The sequence below is a fragment of the Scyliorhinus torazame genome, chromosome 8 (genome assembly GCF_047496885.1).
Source record: "Scyliorhinus torazame isolate Kashiwa2021f chromosome 8, sScyTor2.1, whole genome shotgun sequence".
Classification (NCBI taxonomy): Eukaryota; Metazoa; Chordata; class Chondrichthyes; order Carcharhiniformes; family Scyliorhinidae; genus Scyliorhinus; species Scyliorhinus torazame.
The window spans coordinates 7,945,728-7,959,491 of record NC_092714.1 but is presented as its reverse complement, the minus strand read 5'-3'; the positions used below and the strand labels follow the sequence as shown (position 1 = coordinate 7,959,491).

General features: G+C 46.9%; 1 protein-coding gene across 3 annotated transcripts in view; it reads right to left on the bottom strand.

The window, feature by feature from the left end:
- LOC140427636 (1,4-alpha-glucan-branching enzyme-like) overlaps positions 1-13,764 on the bottom strand; it is an 885,145-nt gene that overhangs the window by 424,751 nt on the left and 446,630 nt on the right. For all 3 annotated transcript variants that reach the window (XM_072513058.1, XM_072513059.1, XM_072513060.1), the window contains exon 7: positions 5,075-5,284. In XM_072513058.1, the coding sequence (XP_072369159.1) occupies positions 5,075-5,284 (210 nt within the window). The remainder of the gene's footprint in view (positions 1-5,074; positions 5,285-13,764) is intronic.

Here is a 13,764-nt window from a genome sequence, read left to right as displayed (position 1 = left end):
TACCGTTGAGAAAGGTAACAAGGGACTTTCGTTACCTGGGGATCCAGATAGCCAAGAATTGGGGCACATTGCATAGGTTAAATTTAACGCTGTTGGTGGAACAAATGGAGGAGGATTTCAAGAGATGGGATATGGTATCCCTGTCACTGGCAGGGAGGGTGCAGGCGGTTAAGATGGTGGTCCTCCCGAGATTCCTCTTTGTGTTTCAGTGCCTCCCGGTGGTGATCACGAAGGCTTTTTTTAAAAGGATTGAAAAGAGCATCATGGGTTTTGTGTGGGCCGGGAAGACCCCGAGAGTGAGGAAGGGATTCTTACAGCGTAGCAGGGATAGGGGGGGGCTGGCACTACCCAGCCTAAGTGAGTATTATTGGGCGGCTAATATTTCAATGGTCAGTAAGTGGATGGGAGAGGAGGAGGGAGCGGCGTGGAAGAGATTAGAGAGGGCGTCCTGTAGGGGGACTAGCCTACAGGCTATGGTGACAGCCCCATTGCCGTTCTCACCGAGGAACTACACCACAAGCCCGGTGGTGGTGGCTACACTGAAGATTTGGGGACAGTGGAGACGGCATAGGGGAAAGACTGGAGCCTTGGGGGGGTCCCCGATAAGAAACAACCATAGGTTTGCCCCGGGGGGAATGGATGGGGGATATGGAATGTGGCAAAGAGCAGGAATAACGCAACTGAAAGATCTGTTTGTGGATGGAAGTTCGCGAGTCTGGGAGCGCTGACCGAGAAATATGGGTTGCCCCAAGGGAATGCATTCAGGTATATGCAACTGAGGGCTTTTGCGAGGCAACAGGTGAGGGAATTCCCGCAGCTCCCGACACAAGAGGTGCAGGACAGAGTGATCTCAAAGACATGGGTGGGGGATGGTAAGGTGTCAGATATATATAGGGAAATGAGAGACGAGGGGGAGACTATGGTAGATGAACTAAAAGGGAAATGGGAAGAAGAGCTGGGGGAGGAGATCGAGGAGGGGTGTGGGCAGATGCCCAAAGTAGGGTAAACACGTCGTCCTCGTGTGCCAGGCTAAGCCTGATTCAGTTTAAGGTATTACACAGGGCGCATATGACTGGAGCACGGCTCAGTAAATTTTTTGGGGTGGAGGATAGGTGTGCGAGGTGCTCGAGAAGCCCAGCGAATCATACCCATATGTTTTGGTCATGCCCGGCACTACAGGGGTTTTGGATGGGGGTGACAAAGGTGCTTTCAAAAGTAGTGGGGGTCCGGGTCGAACCAAGCTGGGGGTTGGCTATATTTGGGGTTGCACAAGAGCCGGGAGTGCAGGAGGCGAGAGAGGCCGATGTTTTGGCCTTTGCGTCCCTAGTAGCCCGGCGCAGGATATTGTTAATGTGGAAAGAAGCCAAGCCCCCGGGGGTGGAGACCTGGATAAATGACATGGCAGGGTTTATAAAGCTAGAGCGGATTAAGTTCGTTCTAAGGGGGTCGGCTCAAGGGTTCACCAGGCGGTGGCAACCGTTCGTCGAATATCTCGCAGAAAGATAGATGGAATGGAAAAAAGAGGGCAGCAGCAGCAGCCCAGGATCGGGGGGGGGGGGGGGGGGAAAGAGGGGGTGGGGGGGGGGGGAGAGGGGGGGGGAGGAGGAACCAGAAGGACTCTCAGGGTTGTTAATATATACTGTATAATATGTATAGGTCGTTGCGACAGATAATTATATATTGGACTGTTAAATTATATTTTTGGAGAGTGTTACTTGTGATAAGGCAGTTGCCAATTAGGGTTAGTTTTCATTTTTGTTATTTATTATTTATTCATTTTTTGTTTATAAAATAGGTCGTTATTTGTGCTGTTATAATATTGTGTAAAGGATGCACAATGTACTGTGTTGGTTGACCAAAAATTTTCAATAAAATATTTATTAAAAAAAAATAAAATCACTCGTGTGGAAATCGGGGTTCAGTGAGACAGTGTGGCTCACAGCATGAGAATCATCTGGGGGAGGGGTTCTGCGCAGAGAGCCATGGACCCTAACTTGGGTTCAGAGTGGTGCGTGTATTTGCCCACAGTCAACCTGTGTGCTTAAAAGAACTTTGCGTTAACAAGACCATTTTAGCTTAAGATGCACTTTGTAATGCAGGTTAATCTTAAAATCAGTGTGTATTTGTTAAACACAGGGGGTGTAGAGAGGTATTGCACAATAATCTAACTTTGATCAATAAATGTTTTTCCCTTGTTGTTTAGACTAATTGGCAGTCCTGTGAGTCTGTTCCTCCATGTTTTATAAAGGAAAGTACAAGTTACAGATTTTTGAGCCAGGGTTCCATTCTAGGATCTTCCCTTCCAGTTATATCAACTGGGATTGTGACAAGAATGAAGCGGCCGCACGGTAGCACAGTGGTTGGCACTCTGGCTTCACAGCTCCAGGGTCCCAGGTTCGATTCCGGCTTGGGTCACTGTCTGTGCGGAGTCTGCACGTTCTCCCCGTGTCTGCGTGGGTTTCCTCCGGGTGCTCCAGTTTTCTCTCGAAAGACGTGCTGTTAGGTGAATTGGACATTCTGAATTCTCCCTCTGTGCACCCAAACAGGTGCCGGAGTGTGGCGACTAGGAGCTTTTCACAGTAACTTCATTGCAGTGTTAATGTGACACTAATAAAGATTATTATTTATATGCTTTTGAAAAACTGGGGGAGAACAGTTAGAACAAAAGAGAAAGTCAGGGATAGGTTAGAAGACGGGCACGATGAAATGACAAACGTTTTGTAGAACCAAAGACAAAGGAAGAGGGAATGATAGCACTATACAATAAAAGATTTTCCCAGAGTCGGTATGAATGACATGAACTCAGTGGTGAATCCAGAAGGTTATAAACTGCCAAATCGGAAGACGAGGTGCTGTCCCTCCAGTGTGCATCGGTAATGGGCCGATTGCTTGGAAGGTGCCATGGGAAGGGAATGACATGTTGTGGTGCTGAGGGAGTGGACCAGGCTGACACAGAGGAAACGGTCCCTTCAGAATGCTGTAGGTGCAGTTGAGGTAGCTGTGGGTGTCTGTGGGCTTGTACTGAATATTAGTAGACAGTCTACCCCCAGAAATGGAGACAAAAGTCAAGGAAGAGAAGGGACGTGCAGAGAGTGGACCATGTGAAGGTGAGAGAAGGGTGGAAATTCAAAGCAAAACTGATTAATGATTCCATTTCAGGATGAAAACAGGAAGCAGCACTGATTCAGTCGTCGATGTACTGGAAAGAGAGTTCTGGCTGGTGTTTGATTAGAACTGAAACAATAAATGCTTTGTATTGCCCAATAAAATGACAGGCACAATTTTTGTTTGATGGAGGTGAGACAAGTTAAAAGAGAAATGGTTCAGTGAGAGACTAAGTTCAGCCAGGTGCAGCAGGCGATGTTTCTGGCCTCCATTCAAGGAAGAATTGAAGAGGCCTCAAGCCATCCTGGTGGGAGGTGGAGGTGAGGGGAGATTCATGGTGAAGAGGAGACGCTTAGGGCCAGGAACCTGGAAATTGTTAAAATGATGCAGGGCAGCAGAGGAATCACCAAGTTAGGTGGGAAGAGACTGGACGAGGGGGGGGAAAATGCGGTCAAGGCAGGAAGAAGTATGTTCAGTGTGTCTGGAACAGGCTGAAATGATGAGTGGACTAGGACAACCCTTTTGGGAAGGAGGTAGAGGTGGGCTGTATGGAATTGGGGGACCAAGAGGTTAGAGGTGACGGAGGGAAGATCCTTCCCCATACGAGATGAAGTCAGTGGCCGTCCTGGAAATAATGGCTTGATGTTTGGTGGTGGGGCCATAGTCCAGGGGAGGTTTCTGAGTTGGCACTCAGCCTCTACAAGGCTCTGCCAGCTCCCTTCTAATCTTGACCCCGCTCAGTAGCGGTGACCACCATCACACTTGAGGTTGTCCACAATCAGCAGGTTAGCAGGGGGGATACTAGTCATTCGCAATGACATTATCATTAAAGTTTGAAGTTGAATTGTTTTCTGGTGCAAATATTTATGTTTATAGGGGTGGAATTTGAGTCTGGATTTTGGAACTATGAGGCAAACCTTTTTATCAATAATGATCCCACTTGATAAAAAACTGGAGCAGGATTGGACCCCTATGGCCTCCTCAGGATGGCTCCATCATTTAATAAGACAGCTGATCTTCTCCTTGAATGCCATATTGCTGCCAAATCCCGCAGCCATTTCGCATCCCGCGCCCATTAGAGTCCAAAAATCTACTGATCTATCAAGGACAGGTGGCAGCGGGAAAAGGGGGGAGCGAGTGAACATAGAACATACAGTGCAGAAGGAGGCCATTCGGCCCATCGAGTCTGCACCAACCTACTTAGGCCCTCACTTCCACCCTATCCCCGTAGCCCAATAACCTCTCCTAATCTTTTTGGTCACTAAGACAATTTATCATGGCCAATCCACCTAATCTGCACGTCTTTGGACTGTGGGAGGAAACCGGAGCACCCGGGGGAAACCCACGCATACACGGGGAGGATGTGCAGACTCCGCACAGACAGTGGCCTAGCGGGGAATCAAACCTGGGACCCTGGTTCTGTGAAGTGGTGGGGGGCGGATAGTGGTGACGTGAGGGCAGAGGATGCCTCTGGAGCAGATAGAGGGAGCAAGAGACAACCCACTATAGCATCCGACATAACAGGAGAGACACGAGCCTTCAAAAGCTGCTGGAGTGCTGGGCAGGCAGTCGTGTGCTGTCAATCTCTCCCTCAGATTCAGCCCGGTGACCCAACTCAGCAATCCAGCCTCGCCGAGAGTTGTTCAGGATCAATGTAAATCTGTGGATTACCAAGGTCGAGGGAACAAAAGGAATCAGAAAAATTATAATTCAAACAAAGTGATTCTGATTTCACTGTCTTCCAGCAAAACTTTCAAAAACATCCATCTCTCAGAGCCCTTGGAGAATTAATTAGAGAGACGTACAAAGAATTTGTTCAGCTTCAACAGCAGGATACTGTCTGCCAGAAAATCTTAACAGACCTCAGTCAGCTTGGGATATTTATTGTACAAAGAGGGGGAAAAGTGAAGAAAGCAAAAAAAAAAAGCAAACACTAATGGGCTTAAAAAGGCATTTTCAAATCACTTACTTTGAATAGTTGAAAAGTCGGCTGTCCCACTGCGGGTGTGTGCCCCGGGTTCCAGAGTGGAAAAAGCAAGAATCAGTCCCATCGAACGCGTTGAGTCCATCCTCGGTGTTCTGCGACGCGTGGCTGTGCACAACGTCAAGGAGCACAAAGAGTCCCATCGAGTGGGCCGTGTCAACCAGCTCCTTCAGCTCCTCAGGAGTCCCAAAGCGACTGCAGACAAAACACATACAGGAGCACCATTATTTATTTTCTTTCTATTTGCTTTTGAAAGGGGTGATCTTTATTGCTCTCTCTGGATCTTTACATAAATGTGCTCACAACAAGCCTGTCACTTTTCTTTTGTTGACCCAAATCAATACAGTATTTTCAAAAAGAAACACACCAGCGGTACTGGAAACATACAGAAAGACAAGTGCTCACGTTATCCTCGCCAGCGAAGCAGTGACATTTTCCACCTTATCTCATCAACAAACAAACCGCCTGCCACACGCATCCCATATTCCGGAATAAAAACATTTTGAATGCCTACAGGTTGAGCTTCTAAATCCCAACCGGACCGCTGTGATCACTGGCCGGGCATCAAAAGAGAGAGAAAAATAATTCAATCTCCATTGGACTTACAAGCTCAAAAAAACTCATTAAATCAAAGAAATCTCACTGTGCTGTAAAGGTCTGGTGCATGCAGGGTTAATGTGGGACTGAGTACTGTACAGCCCACAAGGTAATGTAAGAGAGCACATGGCCGGCCCCAGGGTCAGTCGAGTGTTGGACCGAGCCGTGTGTACCAGAAACAGCTCCAAGCTTGTACACTTTACCGTATATAGAGTCAATGACGACGGAGATTTCCTCGGCCAACACAGTAGTACAATGGTTAGAACAGTTGCTTCACAGCTGCAGGGTCCCAGGTTCAATTCCCGGCTTGGGCCACTGGCTGTGCGGAGTCTGCACTTTCTCCCCGTGTCTGCGTGGGTTTCCTCCGGGTACTCCGGTTTCCTCCGGCAGTCCAAATATGTGCAGGTTAGGTGGATTGGCCATGATAAATTGCCCCTTAGTGTCCAAAAAGGTAGGTGGGGTTACTGGGGTTATGGGGATAGAATGGAGGTGTGGACTTGGGTAGGGTGCTCTTTCTAAGCGGTGGTGCAGACCCGATGGGCTGAATGGTCTCCTCTGCACTGTAAATTCTATGAGACCTACCAAACTATAACCAACATCCTACAACACCTACAGCATGAAGGCGGTGTCATGTGAGTGTTCCTTTAAGTCTCTTATCATGTGACTTGTAGTGCATTGGGCTGTGGCTGTGAGGTGAGAGAGGGTTTAATTTTCAGTTTGACTGCTGTGGACTACAGAGAGAGAAAATAAGTGTTTTGCCTGTTTCTCTCTGATTTCATTGTTATTCCAGTCAGAAGCACATTTGGTGTGGTTAACTGTCTTGTTAACTTTAAAGATATAGTTGTTTTCCAGAAGGAGTGTGAATCTGCTGTTTGGAACCTGATCAGAATTTCAGGAAAAAAAACAGTCCCATTCAAGTGAGAATACAGTGTGCTGTGCCCCACCCTTGAAAAGGTTTTGATTTAATTGGATTTTGTTATTGAATTGGAACAGCTAAGGAGAGATTCATTATTAATAATAATAATAATAATCTTTATTGTCACAAGTAGGCTTACATTAACACTGCAATGAAGTTACTGTGGAAAGCCCCTAGTCACCACATTCCGGCACCTGTTCGGGTACACGTAGGGAGAATTCAGAATGTCCAATTCACCCAACAGCACGTCTTTCGGGACTTGTGGGAGGAAACCGGAGCACCCGGAGGAAACCCACGCAGACACAGAGAGAAGGTGCAGACGCCACACAGACCCATGCCGGGAATCAAACCTGGGACCCTGGAACTGTGAAACAATAGTGCTAACCACTGTGCTACCGTGCTAAGTGTTACACATAGATTACTGTAGCTGTGTGGTGTCATTATGTTTGTAATTGATAAAAATTCTTGCTGTGTTTACATATAAAATATATTAACTACATTCTTAGATTAAACCTTGTTCTGATTAAAGTGTCTGGGAAGTCTGATGAATCACACCTGCAGCAAAGTCTTTTGTGCTCATCCCAGCCAAATTCAACAGAAAGGTCAGGTGAACTTCATAATACACTTTGGAGTTTCTAAACCTGGCCCACAACAGTGGGTATTCGGCCAGTGATATCTGTGCCAGCTCCTAAACACCTGTCCAATTTAGCTCCCAATAATCTCCTTTCTGTTGATTCTCCTTCAGCCTTGCTTCAGATGGCAGGACTTATGTAAGAGTCAGAAGACGGTGTATGCGAGCCCCTCTCAAGGATCCGAGTGATTATTCTAAGGATTTATTTAGGAAGGACAGACAAAATGGAGAAGACGGTGGGTTGTGCTGCTGGGTAAAGAGGGAATTAACGCAGCAGTGAGAAAGGATATAAGCTCCGACAATGTGGAACCTGCATGGGAGGGCTGAGCAATACCAATGGGCAGAAAATAGTAGTGCCCATCAAATATAGACCCCCAAACTGCAGTGGTGCTGTTGGGAATGGCATTAAAAAGGAAATTAGAGAGACGTGATAAAGGACCAGCTGCAATTATGGGTGATTTTAATCTGCAGACAGATTGAGCAAATCAAATTAGCCACAATACTATAGAGGAGGAATTCCTGGATGTATACAGAATAGTTTTCTGGACCAATACGTTGAGGAACCAACTAGAAAGCAGGCCATGCTGGACTGGGTACTGTGTAATGGGAATGGAATCATTGACAATCTAGTTGTGCGAGATCCCTTGGGGATGAGCGACCATACTATGACAGAATTTTTCATCAAGGTGGAGTGCGAAGTACTTAATTCTGAGCCTAGTGTCCTGAATTTTAACAAAGGAAACTACAATAAAACGAGGTGCAAGTTGGCTATGATAGATTGGGGAATGCTACTTAAGTGGAAAGACAATGGCAAACATTCAACAAGCGCATGGGGTGCTGCAACAATTGTTTATTCCTGTCTGGCACAAGGGTTAAATGGGACAGATAGCCAATCCATGGCTTACAAGTGAAATTAGAGATATTATTAGATCCAATGAAGAAGCATTCAAATTGGCCAAGGAAAACAGCAGGTCAGAGGATTTGGAGCAGTTTAGAATTTAGCAAAGGACCAAGGAGTTGATTAAGAAGGGAAAAATAGAGAGTAAGCTTGCAGAGAACATAGAAACTGACTGTAAAGGTTTCTATTGGTGGGTGAAGAGAAAAATATTGGTGAAAACAAATGTAGGTCCCTTACAGTCAGAAATAGGGGAATTTATAATAGGAATTTATAAGAAATAGCTGAGCAACTAAACACATCATTTGGTTCAGTCTTCACAAAGGAGGTCACAAATAAAATACTATAAATTTTGGGGAACGCAGGATTTAGTAAGAGCGAGGAATTGAAGGAAATCAATATTCGTAGAGAAATGGTGTTGGGGACATCGATGGGATTAAGGCTGATAAATCCCCAGGGCCTGATAATCTCCATCCCAGAGTACTTAAGGAAGTGGCCGTAGAAATTGTGGATGCATTGGTGGTGATCTTCCAGGATTCTATCGACTCTGGAATAGTCCCTGCAGATTGGAGGGTAGCTACTGTAACTTCACTACTTAAAAAAAGAAGTAGAGGGAAACCAGGGAATTATAGACCAGTCAGCCTGACATTGGTAGTGGGGAAAATTCGAGAATCCGTTATCAAAGATTTTATAGCAGAGCACTTAGAAAACAGTGGCAGGATTGGACAGAGTCAGCATGGATTTATGAAGGGGAAATCATGCTTGACAAATCTACTGGAATTCTTTGAGGATGTAACTAGTAGAGTTGATGAAGGAGCGCCAGTGGATGTGGTGTATTTGGACTTTCAGAAGATCTTTGACAAAGTCCCGCATAAGAGATTAGTTGTAAAATTAAAGCACATGGGATTAGGGGAAGTGTATTGAGATGGATAGAAAACTGGTTGGCAGACAGGAAACAAAGAGTAGGAATTAACAGGTTTTTTTCAAATTGGCAGGCAGTGACTAGTGGGGTACCGCAGGGATCGGTGCTACGATCCCAGCTATTCACAATATATATTCATGATTTAGATGAGGGAACAACATATAACATCTCCAAATCTGCAAATGATATCAAGTTGTGTGGGAGGGTGAGCTGTGAGGAGAATGCAGAGATCCTTCAATGTGATTTGGCCAAGTTGAGCGAGTGGGCAAATGAATGGCAAATACAGTATAATTTGGAGAAATGCGAGGTTATTCATTTTGGTAGCAAAAATGAGAAAGCAGACTATTATCTGAATGGCCCGAATTGGGAGAGGGGAATGTGCAACGAGACCTGGGTGTCCTCGTACACCAGTCACTGAAGGTAAGCATGCAGGTACAGCAGGCGGGAAAGAAAGCAAATGGTATTCTTGCCTTCCTTGCGAGAGGATTCGGGAGCGGGAGAGCGCGAGGGAGCCGGAGTACAGCTTGGGAATCAGGTAGCTGTTTAAACTTACCCCAGGTTCCAGCGGCCTTCATTTCTGGGAGCGGGAGAGAGAGAGGGAGCCCGAGTACAGCTTGGGAATCAGGTAGGTGCTTAGCTGTTTTATTTTTACCTGTATTTAAGTTGGGCGGTTGCTAAACCCGAGACACTACACTTGTAGTGTCCCCCACCCTTCCACCTCCTCTAACCTAAGGGGGTGAGTGAATATCAGGTAAGCTCTTTCTTTCTTTTCTTGTTTTTATCCACAAGTTGTCTAGGGGGGTTGGCAGGGAAGGCAGTGCAATGTTCCTCCTGCAGAATGTGTGAGGTGAGGGACGCTGTCAGTGTCCCTGCTGATTTCACCTGTGAGAAGTGCACCCATCTCCAGCTCCTCAGAAACCGCGTTAGGAAACTGAAGCTGGATGAACTTCGGATCATTCGGGAGGCAGAGGTGGTCATAGATAGTAGCTTCAGGGATGTAGTTACTCCGAAGAATGTAGATAGATGGGTGACGGTGAGAGGGGCTGGGAGGAAGCAGTCAGTACAGGGATCCCCTGTAGTCGTTCCCCTCAGTAACAAGTATACCGCTTTGGATACTGTTGAGGGGGACGACCTACCAGGGGTGAGCCACGGTGAACGGATCTCCAGCACTGAGTCCATCCCTGTGGCTCAGAAGGGAAGGAGGGAGAGCAGGAGAGCAAGAGTTATTGGGGACTCGATAGTTAGAGGGACAGATAGACGGTTCTGTGGCAACGAAAGAGACTCACGGATCGTATGTTGCCTCCTGGGTGCCAGGGTCCGTGACGTCTCGGACCGTGTTTTCAGAATCCTGAAGGGGTAGGGGGAACAGTCACAAGTTGTGGTACGCATCGGTACCAACGACATAGGCAAGAGATGGGACGGGGATTTAAAACAGGAATTTAGGGAGCTAGGGTGGAAGCTGAGAGCCGGGACAAACCATGTTGTCATCTCTGGTTTGTTGCCGGTGACACATGCTAGCGAGGTGAGGAACAGGGAGAGAGTGCAGTTACACATGGCTGCAGGGATGGTGTAGGAGGGAGGGTTTCAGGTACGTGGATAATTGGAGCACATTCTGGGGAAGGTGGGACCTGTACAGACTGGATGGTTTGCACCTGAACCAGAGGGGCACCAATATCCTGGGAGGGAAATTTGCTACGGCTCTTCGGGGGGGATTTAAACTAATTTGTCAGGGGGATGGGAAAACGAGCTGTAGTCCAGAAGCCAGTGTTGAGAATCGTGAGGTACTGAGGAGGGTATCAAGGTCGCAGGAGTGTACCGGCAGACAGAAAGGTGGGTTGAAGTGTGTCTACTTCAATGCAAGGAGCATCCGGAATAAGGTAGGTGAACTTGGAGCGTGGATTGGTCCTTGGGACTACGATGTTGTGGCCATTATGGAGACATGGTTAGAACAGGGACAGGAATGGTTGTTGGAAGTTCCGGGGTATAGATGTTTCAGTAAGAGTAGGGAAGGTGATAAAAGATGTGGAGGAATAGCATTGTTAATCAAGGATAGTTTAACAGCTGCAGAAAGGCAGCTCGAAGGGGATCTACCTACTGAGGTAATATGGGCTGAAGTTAGAAATAGGAAAGGAGCGGTCACGTTGTTAGGAGTTTTCTATAGACCCCCAAATAGTAAGAGAGATGTGGAGGAAGAAATTGCAAACCAGATTATGGATAGGTTAGGAGGTCTCAGGGTAGCTGTCATGGGTGACTTTAACTTTCCAAATATTGATTGGAAACTCTATAGGTCGAACAGTTCGGATGGGGCAGTTTTTGTACAGTGTGTGCAGGAGGGTTTCCTAACACAATATGTGGATAGGCCGACAAGAGGGGGGCCACATTGGATTTGGTACTGGATAATGAACCGGGCCAAGTGTTAGATTTGTTTGTGGGAGAGCACTTTGGAGATAGTGACCACAATTCGGTGTCTTTCACTATTGCAATGGAGAGGGATAGGGCCATACGGCAGGGCAAGGTTTATAATTGGGGGAGGGGTAATTATGATGCGATTAGGCAAGAATTAGGGAGCATAAGATGGGAACAGAAACTGTCAGGGAAAGGCACAAATGAAAAGTGGAGCTTGTTCAAGGCACAAATACTGCGTGTCCTTGACAAGTATGTCCCTGTGAGGCAGGGAAGAAATGGCCGTGTGAGGGAACCATGGTTCACAAAAGAGGTTGAATGTCTTGTCAAGAGGAAAAAGGAAGCGTATGTAAGGATGAGAAAACAAGGTTCTGTTGGGTCGCTTGAGGGTTACAAGGTAGCAAGGAATGAGCTGAAAATAGGGCTTAGGAGAGCTAGGAGGGGGCATGAGAAGTCCTTGGCGGGTCGGATCAAGGAAAACCCCAAGGCGTTTTACTCTTATGTGAGAAATAAAAGAATGACCAGGGTGGGGTTAGGTCCGGTCAAGGACAGTAGTAGGAACTTGTGCATGGAGTCAGAAGAGATAGGAGAGGCATTGAATGAATACTTTTCTTCAGTGTTCACAAAGGAGCGAGGCCATGTTTTTGAGGATGAGAATGTGATACAGGCAGGTAGGCTGGAGGAGGTAGATGTTCTGAGGAAGGATGTATTAGCAATTTTGAAAAACCTTCGGGTCGACAAGTCCCCTGGGCCGGATGGGATATATCCTAGGATTCTTTGGGAGGCAAGGGATGAGATTGCAGAGCCTTTGGCTTTGATCTTTGGGTCCTCACTGTCCACGGGGATAGTGCCAGAGGACTGGAGAGTGGCGAATGTTGTTCCTCTATTCAAGAAAGGGAATAGGAATGACCCTGGTAATTATAGGCCAGTTAGTCTTACTTCGGTGGTCGGTAAGTTAATGGAAAAGGTCCTGAAGGATAGGATTTATGAACATTTGGAAAGATGCAGCTTAATCCGGGATAGTCAACACGGATTCGTGAAGGGTAAGTCTTGCCTCACAAATTTGATTGAATTTTTGAGGAGGTAACTAAGTGTGTAGATGAAGGTAGAGCAGTTGATGTCGTATACATGGATTTCAGTAAGGCGTTTGAAAAGGTTCCCCATGGTCGGCTCATGAAGAAAGTAAGGAGGTGTGGGATAGAGGGAAATTTGGCCAATTGGATGTAACTGGCTATCACATAGAAGACAGAGGGTGGTGGTGGATGGAAAATTTTCAGACTGGAGACCAGTTACCAGCGGTGTACCACAGGGATCAGTGCTGGGTCCTCTGCTATTTGTGATTTTTATCAATGACTTTGAGGAGGGGGCTGAAGGGTGGGTCAGTAAATTTGCTGATGACACCAAGATTGGTGGAGTAGTGGATGAGGTGGAGGGCTGTTGTAGGCTGCAAAGAGACATTGATAGGATGCAGAGCTGGGCTGAAAAATGGCAGGTGGAGTTTAACCCCGATAAGTGCGAGGTGATTCATTTTGGTAGAAAAAAATTGAATGCGGATTACAGGGTCAACGGCAGGGTTCTGAGGAATGTGGAGGAACAGAGAGATCTTGGAGTTCATGTCCACAGGTCTCTGAAGGTTGCCACTCAAATGGATGGAGCCGTGAAGAAGGCCTATAGTGTGTTAGCGTTTATTAACAGGGGGCTTGAGTTTAAGAGCCGTGGGGTTGTGCTGCAACTGTCCATGACCATGGTGAGACCACACTTGGAATAGTGTGTGCAGTTCTGGTCACCGCACTATCAGAGGGATGTGGAAGCATTGGAAAGGGTGCAAAGGAGATTTACCAGGATGCTGCCTGGTTTGGAGGGTAGGTCTTATGAGGAAAGGTTGAGGGAGCTAGGGCTTTTTTCTTTGGAGTGGAGGAGGATGAGAGGCGACTTAATAGAAGTTTATAAGATGATGAGGGGGATAGATAGAGTGGACGTTCAGAGACTATTTCCTCGGGTGGATGTAGCTGTTACAAGGGGGCATAACTAAGATTCAGGGTGGGAGATATAGGAGGGATTATCATAGATTATCATAGAAGTTACAGTGCAGAAGGAGGCCATTCGGCCCATCGAGTCTGCACCGGCTCTTGGAAAGAGCACCCTACCCAAGGTCAACACCTCCACCCTATCCCCATAACCCAGTAACCCCACCCAACACCAAGGGCAATTTTGGACACTACGGGCAATTTAGCATGGCCAATCCACCTAACCTGCACATCTTTGGACTGTGGGAGGAAACCGGAGCACCTGGAGGAAACCCACGCACACA